The sequence below is a fragment of the Pristis pectinata genome, chromosome 1, assembly GCF_009764475.1.
Source record: "Pristis pectinata isolate sPriPec2 chromosome 1, sPriPec2.1.pri, whole genome shotgun sequence".
In the NCBI taxonomy this organism is placed as follows: domain Eukaryota; kingdom Metazoa; phylum Chordata; class Chondrichthyes; order Rhinopristiformes; family Pristidae; genus Pristis; species Pristis pectinata.
In genome coordinates, this window is record NC_067405.1 from 145313020 (window position 1) to 145332204 (window position 19185).

Consider the following 19185-nt stretch of genomic DNA (forward strand, 5'->3'; position numbering starts at 1 on the left):
TATCTAGACTGGAAGAGCTGCTCTACAAAAGTTAGCCAAGCAACAGCATCAAAGAGAAATTGTGGGAGTATCTTCACTTAAAAGACAGCAGCAGTTAAAAGGAGGTGGCTCACCACCACCTTTGAGGGCAATATGGGCTAGAAAATTAAAGTTGTCCTTACCAGTGATGACCAGATCAATCAAAATAAATAATAAAATCCACCATTCAATGGGTATATAATATTCCCTTGGTACTTTCGAATCATTAAATTATTGTATGTTATATCCCCACAAAACACTAGGTTTTAGAGGGGGATGTGGGGGAAATATGTAGGAATCCAAATGTGAAAGTGTGAAGAGTGTGTATGCCAGAAGACGCAAGAGTCATGAAGTAGTGCAGAGGGACGGGCAAAGGAAACATGTAGATTCGTACTAGGATTTTGAAACAAATACGTGGGAATAGGGCTCAATGAAAAATGGAAAGGAAAGGACAGGAATTAAGCCATAGATCTGAGTGTAACAATTTGGAAAAGGTAGGCATAGAATAAGTGGTACAGCACAGAAACAGGCCCTTCAGTCCAACTTGGCCATGCCAACTGTAGATGAGCATCTTTGCTAATCTCATTTGACTGCATTAGGCCTGCATCCTTCTGCTCCTTTCCTATTCAAGCACCAGCCCAAATGCTTTTTCAATGTTGTAATTGTATCTGCAGTAGTACACAGGAATCCCAAGGCAACCACTCGGGTGTCTAAAAAAGCTGAAGACGTGGATAAATATTTCTGTGACAGTGTGGTATAGATGTATGAAACTGTAAAGGCAAAAATATCTGATCTTAGCAGTGGCTGGTATACTGAGCTGCAGCTCAGCTAACTGGAGTCAAAAACAGAGATCACACAGCCTCAACAGCAGAGAGAGAGAGGACAACCTAACAAGAGTAAGGGTACTGTCAGAGTTTTTAAACACAAGCTATTAGAATTCACTTCTAACGGAATTTGTTTTTAAAGTTCCCGTTCCTTCCAAGGACTTGCTAACAACATGGGTGTAGTCAAAGTAGTGCAACCATTAGACAAGTGAAAGCAGAGCCTATGGCCATGAAGCAGGTCATCCAAGGTTCACAGTGGGTTCCAAAGATGACAGGAAAAAGTTGCAAGTACTGTGAGGTAAAGAGTCATGGCAGAAGAAAAGCAAGTGGACAGTTTCACTCTTTGAAGTAAAGAAATGCAAAAGCATCTTGCATTTTGATTGGAAATAAAACTGAAGAGGAACCTGGTGCGAGAAGAAACCAACAGGGTGAGTTTTGAATCACAAAACAAAAATGATTGAGCCAAATCTGGCAGCAGACAACTGGTGCAGCAAAATGTCAGCCGACTGAGAACTGTATTGGATGAAGGATAAAGAACAAAAACTTGTATTCAGATTATGCCAGTTCAGTGATTTTCCACAGTTCAAGTGCCAAAATGAAAACTGAACAAGAGAGATTAGTCATTGAACAGATCCAAACCAGGCCAGATTTTAAAATCCCAAAAGAAACAGAATCTTGCTATTCGACCCATTCCTCCAAAAACTTTTAACGAGTGCTGAAATAAATGAATTTGGGCTCAAAATGTAGCTAATAGAAGATCCCATGCTTTCACAGTAGGTAGCAAAGGGAACAATTTTAGTTTAAAAATAATATGTCATTTTTACCAGATTCCTACTACCATTTAGTTGCATGATGATGATGACCTGGATACTTGACCTCCAGCCAAAAGGAGGCAGAATGAAGAATGTGGCTGCATTTATTGTGTGGGCTAGTGGTCTGCATGCCACCAAGGAAAGAACACAGCCTGTGTGTGGAGTTTTAATCTCACTAATAGACATAAGTTCTCTCACTGAGGAACCCGCGCTAACCTGGGCAGGCACGGCAGTGTAGCAGTTAGCGTAACGCATTACAGTGCCAGCAACCCCGGTTCAATTCCGGCCACCGTCTGTAAGGAGTTTGTACATTCTCCCCGTGTCTGCGTGGGGTTTCCTCTGGGTGCTCTGGTTTCCTCCCACATTCCAAAAGACGTACGGGTTAGGAAGTTGTGGGCATGCTGTGTTGGCGCCAGAAGTGTGGCAACACTTGCGGGCTGCCCCCAGAACACTCTACGCAAAAGATGCATTTCACTGTGTGTTTCGATGTACGTGTGACTAATAAAGATATCTCTTATCTTAAAATGGAGCTACATATGGCAACTGCCACAGGGGAACAATTTGCAAATATGCAAGGTGTGCCATACAAAGCAAGTAGCACAAATCCCAGTTCTGCCACAAATTTATATAGAGTAGCTGCATATCAGTTCCAAAGTTGTACAAATAGCTGCTTTAAAATGCCACGGTAGAGCTCCTGAAGTAGATTAGGAACTCCAGTCATGGCTTCACTGCTGCTTCAAGTTTGAAATAGTTTGAAGTGGAGAACTAGATGGAATTAGGCATTGCATGTTTGAGATGTATAATGTGATGATCACCAAGCAAGACAAAATGGATTGACAGCAATATGTTCCTCAGTTAGGTCATGAGCTGGTAAGGAGCAATAAAAAATAATTGTGAAAGGATAGCAAATGAATGATTCTTTTAAAAGGCATCTTTTCTATAGAGGGTGATAAGAAAATCAAGGGAATGGAAGAGGGGGAATTGAATAATGAAAATTCATACATAAATGAGAAGGGCCTATTCAATCAAAATGGATTCTTGTACCTTCCTGATATTGACCCCTTGTTGTATTTAAAACATTCATTTCATTGACATGATTTAAGAAAAGCTTCCATATCAATTAAAAAAGCAAAAATTTTTATAAGGACTTTTCAAGTAGATTGAATGGTGCTGAAATAAGAAAATGAGCAAAGTGCCTGAAGTCTTTGTTGTCTTTGGGTTAATAAAGTAAATAGACACCATTTTAAAAAGCCAAAGTCAGTTCCAACTCATTCTTCTGAAAAGGTTAAAATTCTGCTAATGCCGAAGGTGCTTCAGAGTAACAATCATACAGCTCTGAGCAAAAGGAGAAAATAAGAGCAGTAACTAAAAGTTTGAAAGAATTAGTTTCAAAGGAAAGAGTAGGAGAGCATAAGGCTAATGGGTATCTTAGAACTTAAATCATGGCCACATGATGAAGCTCCTCCCAGACAAAAAAACAACCAACATCCAGTTAAACCTGCTTACTTTCCAACCACCCAACACTAGAAATCAAAAATGGTACAGAAGTGCTCAAGAATAAATCTTAAAATTCTAATATACAAACACACTGACAAATCACACAAGCACATAGCAAATCACATTTGATTTCTGAATGTTAAATCTAGAGTTTCTTTTTGAGAGGTTTATTTTCCATTTTGAAGAGGAGGAAGTTGCAAACAGAGATCTTTCATACAAGGAGCTATCAATTTTTCATTATAGTAAAAATCATGAACGTTGGAAATAAAAAATAGTAACAGAAATGCTGGACGGTACCAGAGGTCTGCCAGTAGCCTGAAATGTTAACCTGTCTCTTCAGAACTTCAAGCCTTTTGCGTTTTTATTTCACTTTGTATCCTTGTGGCTGCATCAATTTTGTTCAGTGCATCAATTAACTAGCAGCACACCCGTCATATTTAAAGCCAGAGGCGACTATTTAGGCAGAAACTGGTAATGTTTTCCAGGTGCCCCCCTCTCTATTTTCTTTAAAATTGATTTATTAAGGAAACAGCTGCAATTACAACAATATAATTTAGAACACATTTCCTGCTAAATCATCCATTTTATTCTTTACACACCACACTCTGAAATAATTAAACACTGCAATATTCCCCCCAATCTGAAATTATTCTGTCAGAACATGGGCTTCGTAACATTATTCCAGTGTATTACAGTATAATGTATAAATATGCTTCTAACAATCTGTCATTATGGTGACACCTAGAAGACTTTCCAGGATTGATGCGGGCAGACTCTGTAATCATTCAGTAACTCAAATGAAAAGTACAAGTGTCGAGATGTTTGGAAATATTGCATTGCACTTATAAAATAATAATTACTGTTATGACATTTGATTTCTTTTGACAGTTTGGAACAGATGGGATTTTTTTCAACATTTTCCAAATCTGATTTCCTTACATTTTCCTGTCGTGTGGCTGAATGTGCATCAAAAGCTTTTTTTTTTATCCTCCCCATCTCCCTTTTTATTGAGTCTACCAATTTAAGACGACGGACAGGGTTAATTGTCCTGGCAATGTTTGCATGAGCACAAAAAGGCTTTTGCAGGAAGACTATGACATACCATGTTGAAACCTGACATTTAATTTCACTTGCCCAGATAGTCACTTGTGACAATTAAACAGTACCTGTCATTTCAAAAGGGCTATTTATTTCTTAAAAGGCTGATAACCTGCTTTAAAGTAAATCTTAAAAATTACACACATTAGCTGGAATTCAATATTTGCTCGAGGAAAGGACCAAGAGCTCCATTTGCAAGCTTTTAAGAGTGGTTCAGTTGATTCATTTAACAAGTGAGGACCCTGTCTGCTTGGATGATATTGAAATGAGAGGGAAATATTTTTTTTATTCTGCAGCAATGGGCAGCAACAACTTCAGAAATAAAAAGGGTAAAGTCCTAGAATCCCAATACTGTATGATTGTTACAACTTCAAGTGTTTAGGGAAATTGTATTACTGAAAAAGTCACTTCAATAACGGTGAATATTAAATGTGGTGACTTATTGCAAGTTCGAGGAAAAGGACATAACAATGTTAATGAAAGAGTTCTCAAGCATATAATCTTGTGGAAATGTACACTTAACTAGAAAGGCAGCTCATTATTTTCACTGGTTACCTTTCCTTGTTGTCTCACCACCCAGGGCTGGATTGCTATCAGTAATTAATTTTGCTTGTGACCTTTAAAGGCATACTTCTCCTACCAGACTGGAATGGGATAGAACAGTCTGCTAAGCAGTATCTAGTCTCAAGGCAAGGTTAAGGTTGATAGCTAGACAGGCAAAGGCAGCCCCAGTCACAGAAGAAAACTGAACTTCCTGGCCATGATTTGGCGCAGGAGTTTTCTTTCCTAAAACATCCTCCAAGATTTCACTTCTAGTTTTAAACTTAGATTTTCAACTCAAGGTGAAAGTTTCTGTAACTTTAGAAGCTTGGCCTCAAAACTATTCGTGCATAAATATTCACTTAGCTTTAAGATTATTATATAACTTATTTGTCTCAGAAAAAGCTGATTTCTTTTTTAAGAAAACAATTCTTGTGCCTGATTGGTAACCACTCACTCCTAGCCCAGTGTTTGCATTAGATGATTTGATTCTGTTTGTTAAAATAATAGGAACAGCAGCAGGCCACATTGCCTTGAGCTTGGTGCCAGATGTATTAACGATGATCCTCTATTATTCCTACTTTTTCACCTGGTCTTTGTATTCCTGGCTCCCTTGTCCCCCCAAAAAATCTATTGATTTGTCTTGAATATAGTCAATGAGAGCATCCCTCTGCAGTACAGAATTCCCAAACATTTGCAATACTCAAAACAAATTTCTCATCTCAGCCAGATGTTCACAATGAGGCTACCTGGCACAACTTCACACCTGAACATAAAGAATGGGCACTTATATGGGATGTGACAATTATTGAAATTGTAAGAGCTCAAACTGTGCGTTACTTATAACCAATAATAGATAAATGTGAGAATGTTAGAAGTGTGAAACAAAAGATCTGTAAGCAAAGCAGCAACGTTCCTCGACACTGGTTATACTGGTTTAGTTCACATTGCAGAATGTTACTTTTTCCAAACACTAGATTCAAATTTCAACCTTCCGAGTATTCAGGTGCGAGCAAGAGGAAGTGAGAAGTGGCAAAGACCACAGCATGTACAAGTTACAATACATTTATCAACGCTCATATGCCTTCAGAGTTGGAAATTTAACACTTACCTTCTTACTCCTCATGTAAGACAACCGCCCTTCATGGGCGTCTGGGTATGTACAAAAGAGATACGTTGTGATAGCATGTTTCAGGAATGAATCGCCAAGCATCTCCAGGCGCTCCAGATTGAAGCCATCGCTGGCATTTGACAAGGTCAAAGCTTGGAGAATCAGACCGGGGTTAGGGCCGAGGGTTTCAGTTGTATATGCGCCGGGGGGGCAGTCACCCGAATCCAAAATCCATTGCGGAATTGCTAGAGGCTCTGAGGAATTGCAGGAAACCGCCTCTTTTGAGCAACAATCTGAGGTAGATTTGTTAGTAATTCCGTCTAGGTTATTACTTTGTAGATTACATTCAAAACTGGGCTTGGGCTGGTTCTCACTGTGGTGTGTGTTATGCACGGGAACTGAGGTAGCTGGTTGTACAAATAAGTCATGCCTGTAAGAGTTAATTTGATTCTGATGGCAAATGCACCCTTGGTTTAGCAGTTCAGCATTTCCATTGGTTAGGCTTTCGGTACAAACTACACCATTAACTAGTATTGTGCTCTTGGTGACTTTGTCAGCAGTGAAGAGCTTTTTGGGTGACAGACTCTTGGTGGTTTTGTTCACAGACATCTGGTGAAGGTTCTCAGAGGAGCTCTCATCGATAGCACCTCGATGTGCAGCATCTTCAGGGGCTACAGTTGTGCTGTGCTTACAGTAACACTCATTCTCATCTGTACAGGAGCTGGCAGCCAGGATATAAGCTTTGCTGTCTATAGACTTTTTCCACCCAAAGTCTAGGTTGGAATACCTAATAAAACAGATCACAAGTTTTCAATAATAAATTGGTAAATTCTGGAGAGCAAGAAGGAAAAAAAAAATCAAAGTTTTCACAGGCAAATTAGATACAAGCTCATTTTCCCAGGAGTGGAATTCAAAATCCTACTTGCACATTAATGTCTTAGAACTTACCATTGTAATCCACTTCAGATAAAGATAAGGATTTGGCACGTGTGTGGGAATGGAGTTATATGCACATTGGTCAGAATGAGCAAGGCAGAACTCTGGGAATTTACAAGTTCCAAGCTGCTACATTTATCGAATTGAATTTCACATCTTGCCATGACAGAATTTGAACTGTTACCTTCAAGTTGCCGGCCCAATGGGATGGCTAATTCTCCTCAGCCCTGCTTTTGACAACACTCAAAAGTTTATCACACTGACCCTTTCATCCTATCAAAGAAACAAGACTGCACAAACCCATCGTCTTCCTTCTACAAACAACAGGCTTTTAAAATTCAATCATTTCTACTTTTTCCATCTTTTGCAAATTTGATGCCATCCTTGACCTGACAAACCACTTTTTCCCAATAAGGAATTTTAATTGTAATTTCTGCCTCTTAGGTAGGGTACACCCAAACCAAACTGTGATGATAGAGTTGGACGCCTCAATTGTTAGGATGCAAAGACCATAATTGCATTTCCAAATTAAGGACAGCAACATAGGCATCAGAAACATTACTTAAATGTTTTCTAAAATAATTCTGGGTTTTACAAAACTAAAAACTAAATTCAGTCTAAAACACAAAGTTTTACAATATCCCTATTCACAGAAGGGATACATAGAGAAAAGCAAGGACATCATGCAGCTTTTCAACAAGCCATTGTGCTTTTGCAGTCTTATGCTACTAGAAAAAGCAGTCTAACTCAGCTTGCAAACTAAAGTGTTTGTAAAAAATGAATTTTCTAGACATGCTCAAGCCTTCCCTTCACTAGCCTCATGGAATATCACACTGCATACACAGGTTTGATCAAAGTCCCCAGAATATGCATTTCCCAAAAGATTTTAACATAAAAATAGAAAACGCTGGGAACACTAATCAAGTTGGCTCTTTGACTGTAAACTATAATAGTTTCTTGCTCTAATAGTGATGCCTGATATGCTAAGCTTTTCCAGAATTTTGTTTTTATTTCAAATTTCTAGCACCTGCAGTTTTTTTTTGATTTTCGTTTAGTATAGAAACTAACATATCTTGTTCTTATGTAAACAATGCATCAATGATGCAACAGCTGTAGGAGTCCTTTGCAAAACTGCTCACAAAATTCAGAGACAATGCAGTTAATAAACACAAGGGGAAGCAGAATAATGTTGCCTGGGGTGTCCGGCAGGAACTAATTTGCCTCAGCTCCAAGAAACTGGTCAGCACTGTTCTCAGAATGAAAATACAGTCCTCTATTTCTTCTTCCTACCACTGAATGGAAAACACCGTGATAACTACACCTCTCTCAACATTCAATGAACCCACAGCCTTCAACCACTGTCAAAGTGACTGCTGAACCCTCAGGGGTACTTCAGTGCAACCACTTAAGTCAGCAAACATTTATACAAGTAGTCAGGATTTTGTTGTAATATAATCTTTAGGTTGTGATGACTAGATGACATTATGTTACCGCCTCAAGCTAAAATGTACAAATGCCATGGATAGGTCCTTCCTGAAGTTTGTTGCAAGTTACTCACAAAATACTTCTCACAGGGTCACAAGACGAAAACCTCTCAAACATTACAGCACGAGGACACAAATTCATCCAAAAGCTAGTATTTCTAACTTAAAAAGCATACCTTACACATTACATAATCAGACACCAAGGATGAAGTTCAAGAGTGTAATCAAATCTCAGGGTTCAGATGACGTTATATACCACTTACTATTTGCCTTCACGGTTTCATGACATCTGAACCTTTTCTATTAGATTAGAGCCTTGTAAATTCCTTCCCAAGAGAGTCGCTATTTTGTATAATACAATAATCACTGTAAAAATGATTGCATTGCTGGTGTTTACCCTGGACTGTAACCAGCATTCCTGATTTGAACTTCACCTCTTATGTCAACTGTAGTGATGTTTGGTCCAAACACAGTTACTACGACGTGATCTGATATCTCCAAATGCTACAAATTATATTCATGGTTTCTAAAAGCAACCATGCTGTTTCAGGATCCATTAAATGAAGCTCCTAATTCTGTGTAAATACATGACCGTTACCAACATTAATCAGACATCTGCAGGCATTTTTAACCTCTCCCTGCTTCAATCTGAGGTTCCTATCTGCATTAAGATCACTATCATCCTGGTACCTAAGAAAAATAAGGTAACATGCCTTAATAACTAACGCCCAGTAGCCCTGACTTCCACCATCATGAGTTGGTCATGGCACACATCAGCTCCAGCCTCCCAGACAACCTCAACCCACTACAATTTGCCAACCGTCAAAATCGGTCATGGCCAAATAAAGCTCACCAGTGAGACAAGATATATATCTTATATCACTGGTGCCTCTACTTCCTCAGGAGGCAAAAGAAATTTGGTATGTCCCCTTTGACTCTCACCAACTTTTATCGATGCACCATAGAAAGCATCTTATCGGGATGCATCACGGCTTGGTATGGCAACTGCTTGCCCCATGACCACAAGAAACTGCAGAGTAGTGGACACAGCCCCGCACATCACGGAAACCAGCCTCCCCTCCTTGGACTCCGACTACACTTCTTGGTGTCTCAATAAAGTAGCCAACATAATCAAAGACCCCAACCACACCGGACATTCTCTCTTCTCCCCCTCCCATCAGGCAGCAGATACAAAAGCTTGAAAGCGTGTACCACCAGGTTCAACGACAGCTTCTATCCCACTGTTATAAGGCTATTAAACAGTCCCCTAGTATGATAAGATGAACGCTTGAACTCACAATCTACCTCGTTATGACCTTGCACCTTATTATCTGCCTGCACTGCACCTTCTCTGTAACCGTAACACTTTATTCTACATTCTGTTATTGCTTTCCCTTGTACTATCTCAATGCAGTGTTGTAATGAAATGATCTGTATGGATGGCACGCAAAACAAGTTTTTCACCGTACCTTGGTACATGTGATAATAATAAATCAATCCAATCCATTGCTTGGAAACGGAAGAGGCAAATGTAACCTTTAAAGAAATTTAAAGGCATCACTATTTATTCTTCATTTCACTTAAACAGTGCTTGATGACATAAAATTCATATTCTTTTCTCAGTTCCCATACATGCCAAGAAAAGAAATACATCTCAGTCTAGTTGTCAACCACTGAGATGTGCTGCTCCTCCTGTGGTCTATAATATTTTTCTGACAGAAAGGGGAAACAAAGGGCAAAGACTGAAAACAAATGATATGCCCACCTTACCTCTTTCCCAGGGCAACAATGCTCAATACAAGAGGGCATGGCTTTAAGGTAATGGTGGGAAGTTCAAGGGAGATTTTTCACTCAGAGTGGTTGGTGCATGGAATGCGCTGCCTGGGGTGGTGGTGGAGGTTGATATGTTGGTCGAGTTCAGGAGATTGTTAGATAAGCATATGGAGGAATTCAAGATAGAGGGATATGTGGGAGGAAGGGGTTAGATAGTCTTAGGTGTGGTTTGAAGGTTGGCACAACATGGTGAGCCGAAGGGCCTGTATTGTGCTGTATTGGTTTTAAAAACTTAACAGATAAATGCTGTTGCACAAAATTGGGCTCACTAAATAGTAACTGAAAGTTACCTTTAAGTATTTTCTCTAGTTTGCTCACCATCTGAAATTCAAAAGTCTGTAACTTACCACCTGGGTGGAGGAAACTTGTGTGCCGGGTGGTGGTGGGAGTGAAGCTTTAGTGTGCCTGAATAAGATTTGTCACTGTTAATTGATAGGCCTACTCATGGGTTATGGTGACTTGGTTATCTCAACTGCCCCAGATGATTGAATGTGGCAGCATTTATTCCTGGTCATAAATCAGCCTCTCCAGAATCTGGATGCACTGGCATACATTATTCTATACTGCATCTCACCAAATAACTAGCTTTTAAATACTCAAATAACAGTTAAGAAAGTAGAAAAATATGGTTAACTTTTTAAAAACACAAATGGGCTGAATTCTGTGGTTGTAACAATGGTAAACAATAGTATTTTTACCATTATTGCATCTAGTTCTTACCCTGTACTACCTCAATGCTCTGTGTAATGAATTGACCTGTACAGTTGGTATGCGAGACAAGTTTTTCACTGCACCTCAGTACCAGTGACAATAATAAACCAGTTCCGATCATGAAATGAACAGCAATTCTGGGTTTATCGTGGAAATCCTGATGCTAGCACTGATTCTGTCCTCCTTCACAGGCTCTGCTGTTTCCTCAATCAAGAAAATCAGTTGAATTGATAATTTATTGACCAGTCTCAACGAAAAAGTTATCTCACTGTTGCACAAGGTCAGTGAGGTTTATCGACAATATGGCATAATTACTGGCTAGCAAACATTCTGGGTTTTAAATTAATTTTGCACTGAGGTTACAATTCCCTCAGGTAGAACATAAATATCATACAAAATATAATAGCAGTTAAAATCAAAACTTAATTTTTTTTATTCATATTTCAGAATCTGTGCTCCATGTATAATATTTTAGGAAACGATAAAAATTCCAATTATTTCACACACTGTAAAATGTTTAAATAGGTAATTAAAATTGTGCTATGTCCTTACTATTTGTAAGGATTCTTTCAGGGGATTGGCTGTTTGATGACATCACTGGTTGGAGGCTTGGGATTTGCTTGAACTGATGCCCAACAGCAATGGACAACGCAAAAAGGGTGGGCAGTTTTCTTTTCAACAGGTCAGCGGTGAACTCTATTGCTTTATCTTGCAGATCATTTGGTGGCAAGATATTTTAAATGAAGATAAAATGGACAAGGAGCTTGAGAAATACAGAGAAAAGGCACACCAAACACCGGATAAAACTGGATCATAAATGGGAGAAACAACTTTATCTAAAATGATCATCATCAGACTGGTTTGTCTCCGACAGTAACATCTTACCTCAGACAAAATGAATTTTAATATCCAAATGGTCTGGGAAAGGAAAAGAAATCAGAAGGCAGTTTGATTTAAATTTAATAGGCCAAATACCCTACTTCTATTCCAGTCTTGGTTCTCAGAATGCTGGTCAGTGCATTCTGTAACTTAGTTTCATCAAATACTCCATTAATAGCACTTTCCACCAAGTCAGGAGATTGTGAGTTGAAGTTTCAAGCCTAAGATCCAAGCAAATGCAATATCAGATTTTGTGTAACACTGAGGGAGTGCAAAGTTGTACAAGGACCATCTTACAGATGTGATGTTTAACAGAGGTCCCAATGTCCAAGTTTTGAAGAGCAGGTGAGCTTTCCCTGTACCAATACTTATTCCTCAATCAAATGAAGAAAACAGATTATCTGGTTACCATACTGCTGTTTGTGGGACATTGCTATGCACAAATTGGCTGCTGCATTTTGAACATCACAAATCACAATTTTGTACGAATACTTCATTAGCTGTAAAGTACTTTGGAATGTCCCAAGGTTATAGGCAGCAGTCTTCCTTTTTGTTATAAACATACACACCTGAAGTTTGAAGGCAGAGCTTCGATTCCCACGCCTGCTTCCTTCGCTGTTTGGGCTCTCAGCTCCTCTGCTGTTAACAGACAGTGCAGTCGATAAAGAATACTGGGAAGGCATACAGCCTTTCTCCACAAGGAAGCTGGGATAGGATGAATTGCGCAGAGTTCTGGGACAAGAATCTTGCAAGGAAGAAACAGATGAGTTAACTAAGCATCAAATTTTGTCTCCACCAGAATGATGCAGATACATCGCAACTGAGCATTATGGGAAAAATCAGAACCCATGAAAGATCATCTACCTGAAACATTAACTGGCTTCCGTTCCAAAGATGGTTTCTGACTAGTTGAGTTTTTACCCCAGGCATTTTTTTTGTTTTTATTCAGGTATCTAACATCTGCAGTATTTTAATTTTGCTTATCAACAAATATCTGAAAGAAGTGAGAAGCAAATAATGCTGTACTAATGAAAATGTTTCTTTAGTGCCAAAACATCTGCTCCAAGCTTTTGTTAAATCCTATCCGTAATTTTACGAACATACAAATTAGGAGCAGAAATAGGCTATTTGGTTCCTCCAACCTGACTACCCCCCCCCCCCCCCCCCCCCCCACCCATTCAAAGAGAACATGGTTGATCTGACCACACTCTCCACATTCGTACCTACCTCTGGAAACCTTTCACCCCTTACTTATCATGAATCTAATTTCATCTTACAATTATTTGAAGAATGTTTCTTCCATCTATTCTCAATACTATCCTTTGAACTTAAAATACACCTTGCAGGCCCAAAAGGGATAAGAAGTCTTAATTACACAGAGACTGGAATCCCCTTCATTTGAACAACTAAGGTTAAGTGATTAAAACTGTGAAAGGTACACTGATTAAGAAATTTAGTGGAAATCAACCCCTCTGAGTGGCTCATCTTAGAGCAAAAAAAAATGGAAGTTAAACTGTAGAATTCTCAACATGAATGTATGGGCATGAGTTTAACAATGTCAAACCTAAACATCTAAAACATATTTTGCATAAGAAATAGGAATTAACATCTGCATTTCCCAAAATTTAGCTTGTACCAGTTGGCAGAAGTCAGGACTTGGGTACATAAGTTAATCAGATGCCACTGTAATACTGAGCTGCTGCATCATTGTTGAAGTTGAATATTAAACCTCCAAGAGCTATCTGTAAAGCAACTTTTCCAGCACCCAGACCTTCAATACTTCCTCAACCCCCACTCATCGTTCATCTCACTAAAGCTTGTGGCACAATTTTCCTTCCATTTAACATATTCTTCAGCTGCCTATTTTCCAATGGTCATTCTGGTGCAGGGCATAACCTGGCTAGAAATTGTACTGCACACAAAGAGTCAATGAGTCAGAGTTGCACAGCACAGAGATGGGCCCTTCAGTACATGCCAATCTTTTAGCCTATCTAGTGTACTAAATCCATTTGCCTGCACCACGTACATCCTTGTAGGCCTTGCCTATTTAAGTGCCTGTCTAAATGTCTCAAATATGGCAATTATATCTGATTCCACCACTTCCTCTGGCTGCATGTTCCAGATATCAGCCACACTATGGAAAAATTTGTTTCCCTTTAAATCCATTTAAGACATCTTCCTCTCATATTAAACTGATGCTCTCTTGACTTTGATATCCTTACCATGGGAAAGTGATTCTTACCATCTATCCTATCAGGTCACCCTCGCTCCATGGAAAACAAACCCAGCCTATGTGACCTTGATCCACAATTGAAGACTGCCATTCCTTAGCTCCTTACCATTCACTATGTCCTACCCCTATTTGACTTTCAAAATGCATCAACCTCGTCAGGATAAAATTCCATCTGCCAATTTTCCATCTGATCTTAGACAAATTACTTCACTACCCACAACACCACCAACTTTTGCAAGCTTACTAATCATACCTCCTACATCACATCCAAGTCATTAATATATATCACAAACAAGGACTCCAGTACCGATCCCCACAGTATATCAGTGGTCACAGACTTCCTATTAGAAAAGCCTCTACCTCTTATTACTAAGCCAATTTTGGATCCAATTAGCCAGCTTGCCTTGGATCCCATGTACCTTAACCTTTTGTACCAGCCTACAATGAGGGACCTTGCCAAAATGGGCACTAAAATAGAACTTCACAGAGCACCATATGGGACGCTGGGGAGTACTTTTTTTTAATCTGCACATGATGTACAAGCATGCAACAGACTTGCTTTCATGTCTTTAGCAAGGTTCTGCATATCATCAAGTTGTGCAAGTAAACTGGAGTTTTTAAAACACAGCTGTCAACTAGAATAGCTGCTGCAAGTAATGTGGTAGCTCATGAGAATAGAATCAGGCAAGTCCACTCTAACTTAAATATTTCTCCCATGTGGCAGCTTTCCCCGAGTCCAATTCCACACCCGAGCAGAATAATACGAGTATTGCAAAGGACTCAGGAGCCCACTTTTCTGATGTTTGATTGAACACCTCGGAAGCAGAGATGAACATCCAAGGAGAACTACATACCTGCTTGTTTTGCAAACTCTCCCATTTGGCCTGCGCTTCTCTGCACTACTTAAAGGAAGTGCTTTTCCTTTTTGATTCAAGTGTCGAGGGGTTAGAAGATTCAGTCTGCAAAGAGGAATAAAAAAGCTTTTTTATTTTAAGTAAATTGAACTCAAATGTAATCTCCAATGTATAAAATAATGGGATACAACAAACTTTGCATGTTTTCCTCCAATGACAATACCATCCCAGATAGGAAAATATGGTTAAATGAGTTCAAGATTAAACTTTGCTGCATATAAATCTGTAAGGATTTGTTTTGTATTGAGCCTCAGTAGGCTACAAATTTATTGGCTGCGAGAAAGACACTTGTGCTCATCATGATACAATAAAACACTGCTGCTTTTGAGGGAGACAACCTTACAGCAGGCACTGTCACAAATGCATTTTAATTCACATGGTTCACTGTAACATTCAAACTCAATCACACAATAGTACTAAATGCGTTGATGGCTTCTTGCTTTTAAATTTCTGATTGCTAACAGCGAGCATAAAGAGCATTATGTTCATTTGAATACATATTCAGGATAAAGAAAACTGGCTTAGCATCTCCTGCTAATGTTCCCTGCCTCTCATCACCAGCATCGTTGCCTACAAGAGCTCAATGCAAAACTAATCCTTGCAGATTTCCTTATTTTCAGTTGTACTCCATCATTTTGTTAAAGATTTTTAAAGAAGTTTTTAAGCTGCCAGACTCAACTCAAATATAGCAGTCATTTGGTGAAATACCAAGCCTGGGAGAGGGGATTTGTGGCTTGGTGTCAGGGCTGACAGAGGTTTCAGCACCTGTGGTTTAGGAAGTAAGGAGGAAAATAAGCTTGAAAGAGTGCAGAGAAAATTTACACAGATGTTGCTGGGACTTGAGGACCCAAGTTACAGGGATAGGTTGAATAGGTTAGGACTTTGTTCCCTGGAATGCAGGAGAATGAGGGGAGATCTTATAGAGGTATACAAAATTATGAGGGGTATAGATAGGGTGAATGTATGCAGGCTTTCCCCCCCTCAGGTTGGGTGAGACGAGAACCAGAGGTCATAGGTTTAAGGTGAAATATTTAATGGGGAATCTGAGGGGGAGCTTCACTCAGAGGGTGGTGCAAGTGTGGAATGAGCTGCCAGCAGAAATGGTAGATGCGGGTTCAATTATAACACTTAAGAGAAATTTGGATAGGTGCATGGATGGTTATGGTCCGGGTGCAGGTAGATGGGACTAGGGAGAGATCAGGTTGGCATGGACAAGATGGGCCGAAGGGCCCTTTTCTATGCTGTACTACTCTATGACTCTATAAAAAAAAGTCATGCTACTGATTTCTGTCCTGTGCTCCATTTTGTGAAGTGTATATACGGCACTCAAATCTTCTCATAGCTTAGGCTCACGTACAAGAAATGATTACTGGAGACAAGGTACTAGAAAGATGCACCTTGTAGGGCAGTATGATGAAAATATCTGAGTGCACAATTATCCCACCACTGGGTGGCTCTAGAGGATTCTCTAAACAATTTACACAGCATTATATCCATGCTACCATTTCTGCAGTTTTTGGAAAAAGGACAAGCATAGTTTGAACCTCTTCTTACCTGGAAGATGTGTGGTCCACGTCCAGCAAAGGCTGGTTCAGGTTGGTCAGATCCAGATTGTACTTGGTTTTATAATACTCTGCAAATGTTTCATACTCAGGAGAAGGGAATTTACTGAGAGGTGTGAGATCTGTGTACACATCGGCAACATAGAAGCGATGAGGCTGGTCAAAGTTTCGATATCTATTCCAAATCCAAGTAAATTTATACAGTTGGTTAGAAAGCTGATACAAAATAGTCAACAGAAGAATTTTTCTGAATAACACGACATAAAAATACTTGATCAATAATAATTTGAAGCAGGTCTTAAGCAGACACAAATTAAATGAGATGTGCTCGAGTAGCTCCTAACCCATGAGGACAGAACTTGGGTAGGTCCACTCTAACTTAAAAAATTTTCCCCATGTGGTGGCTCTTGTGTCCATTTCCACACCCAAGAAGAAACCTGAACCAAGCTGCAACTCCGTCCTACTGCTAACTGGATACCTACTCTCCACTGTCAACCCACTTTCCTCTACATGTTCTGTCAGTAAAGATCTTTGAGCACATTAAGAGCACAAGCTCAGTTGGGCTGCTTATGAGGCCTTGGACCTCAATGCACAATAGAATTTTGTAATAGTGGACCCACAAGGAAAAACCAGTCTGTTGAGCACAACCCATTTAATACACTTCACCAGATCAAAGAATTTTTCCTTGTCTATTAGTACAAAAACTTATCAGGTAGGACACTCTACGCAGTGATCCCTGTATGGCCCATGCAGCTGATGTAGGCAAGTGGTGCCCAGAGTGAAAAGGCAAGGGTGGTTAGCATGTTACAATCCAATGATTTCTGGAAGACAAACAAAAATTCCTACCTTGGAATGATAACTGCATCCTGATAATCTTCCAGATTAAATGTGAACGGCTTCTCCTTTGTGTACTGTGTATTGGGAATGCCTGTGCGAGCTTCTGACCTTTCTATATCTTCCATAAAGGCGAAGTCAATATCCAAATGGCTGGAACCATCAACTACAAAGGAACCATTTCACAAACAAGTTCTTTTTGAGACCATTCATCGAACTACCCAATCATTGGACACACTAGGCAGTAGACATTAAATAGGCTTTAGCTTCAAATAATCAGATATGAGAATAGTGTATGAAGACTTTTATAAAGCTTTTTGGTGTTCATAGTTTCCTGTAATGGCCTAGTTTTATCGATCCCTCATGATGCCCGCTGCCTCGGCATGCACATTTAGAACACAAAATTACTGAGGAACATATCCCAAAACCCCATACCAGTGCACAGGTATACCTAGTGAAGAGTTCTAGTTCTTAAAGTGGTTCAATTAGTGTAGTTCAATAGTTATGATTGAATGAATGCTCACAGGAAAATCTCAGTCGTGATGCAGGGTCTCGACCCAAAACGTCGACTATCCCTCTGCCTCCACATATGCTGCCTGACCCGCTGAGTTCCTCCAGCAGATTTTTGCTCCAGATTACAGCATTTGCAGTCTCGTGCCTCTAAATTGATTATTCCTTGCATTATTAGTGTAATTTATTTCCAAAGGGAGGAACAAATTGGAAAAGCTAAATAGGCAGCCAAGTAGAATATCTTTTGAAATGGATACATCATTCACCATCCTGAGAGTAGCAGGGAAACAGTCAATGACATCCTAGGCTTGCCAACATCAAATTCAGATATTTAATTTGATACCCAATTGCTTAGTGACACATCTATACTCCATCCAGTTATAGGCAGAGCCTGAGGGGCAGAAATCTGTAATTGCATGGTAGTGTTACAAATAAGAAGGCTATACTGAAGAATTACACCTCACTGAAATATTGATGAAAGCTTTACAAGCACCCACCCACCATTAAGATTCATTGAAATACCAATGGCAATAATGGTTACCTATATCAAGAGGTAGAACACAATAGGCTGCATCAGCTTCTGTAGGCTTGAATTCTAGTGCAGGTTTCTCCAGACGAAGAATGTGAGAAAAGATATACTGGTGTAGCCTAGTGATCAGCTCCAGCTGCTTGGAACTCAACATGAAGTCCAATTTACCCAATTCAATGGATATAGTAACCTCACCAGAACGTGTATATACCGGAAAATGTGGAATCTGCCAGGTGAGACACACCACAAACAAACAGGTTAAAATGATTGTTCCTTGCAGTATTAGTTGGAATTATTTCCCACTTTGTGATTCATTCAGACTGTAACATTAGTTTTCCCTTCACAAACTTGATTGAAATTACTTTCAACAACTCAGTAATACCCAGCCTGGAACAAAGCTGTACAAAACTCACGGAACAGGTTTTGAGAGGAATGGATGACAGCAGAGATGCTGATGTTTCCAACTCTCCCCCCCCCCCCCCCCCCCCCCCCCCCCCCCCCCCCCCCCCCCCCCACCCCCCCACCGGGACCCCTCCTTTGGAAGAAGTGGAGTTGAACTGCAGGGGCTGGTCACAAAATGCTTATTTGCAAAGTTTCATTACATTTTAGGATGGAAGCAAGATAGAGTCCCTATTCCCACAAATACTTTATTCTACATAAAGCAAACATATTAAACTTTTACTTTAACAATTATTTTGTCTTTGTTTCAACAAATAATTTTTTTAAAATTTAAAACTGCTGCAAGGTAATAGCATTAAATCTGTTGGAAATTCCCAACACAATAAACTCCTTCCTCCAACAAAAAAAAACTACACTTTTCTTTCTCTGAAGCTAAAGAAACAATTCAAATTTGCATCAAA

At 39.6% G+C, this 19185-nt stretch overlaps 1 protein-coding gene across 1 annotated transcript in view; it reads right to left on the reverse strand.

The window, feature by feature from the left end:
- dicer1 (dicer 1, ribonuclease type III) overlaps window positions 1-19185 on the reverse strand; it is a 105694-nt gene that overhangs the window by 16371 nt on the left and 70138 nt on the right. Inside the window, 7 exon segments of the mRNA XM_052031054.1 lie at window positions 5901-6687; window positions 12313-12488; window positions 14831-14862; window positions 14865-14935; window positions 16445-16627; window positions 17299-17452; window positions 18338-18551. Of these exon segments, the coding sequence (XP_051887014.1) occupies window positions 5901-6687; window positions 12313-12488; window positions 14831-14862; window positions 14865-14935; window positions 16445-16627; window positions 17299-17452; window positions 18338-18551 (1617 nt within the window).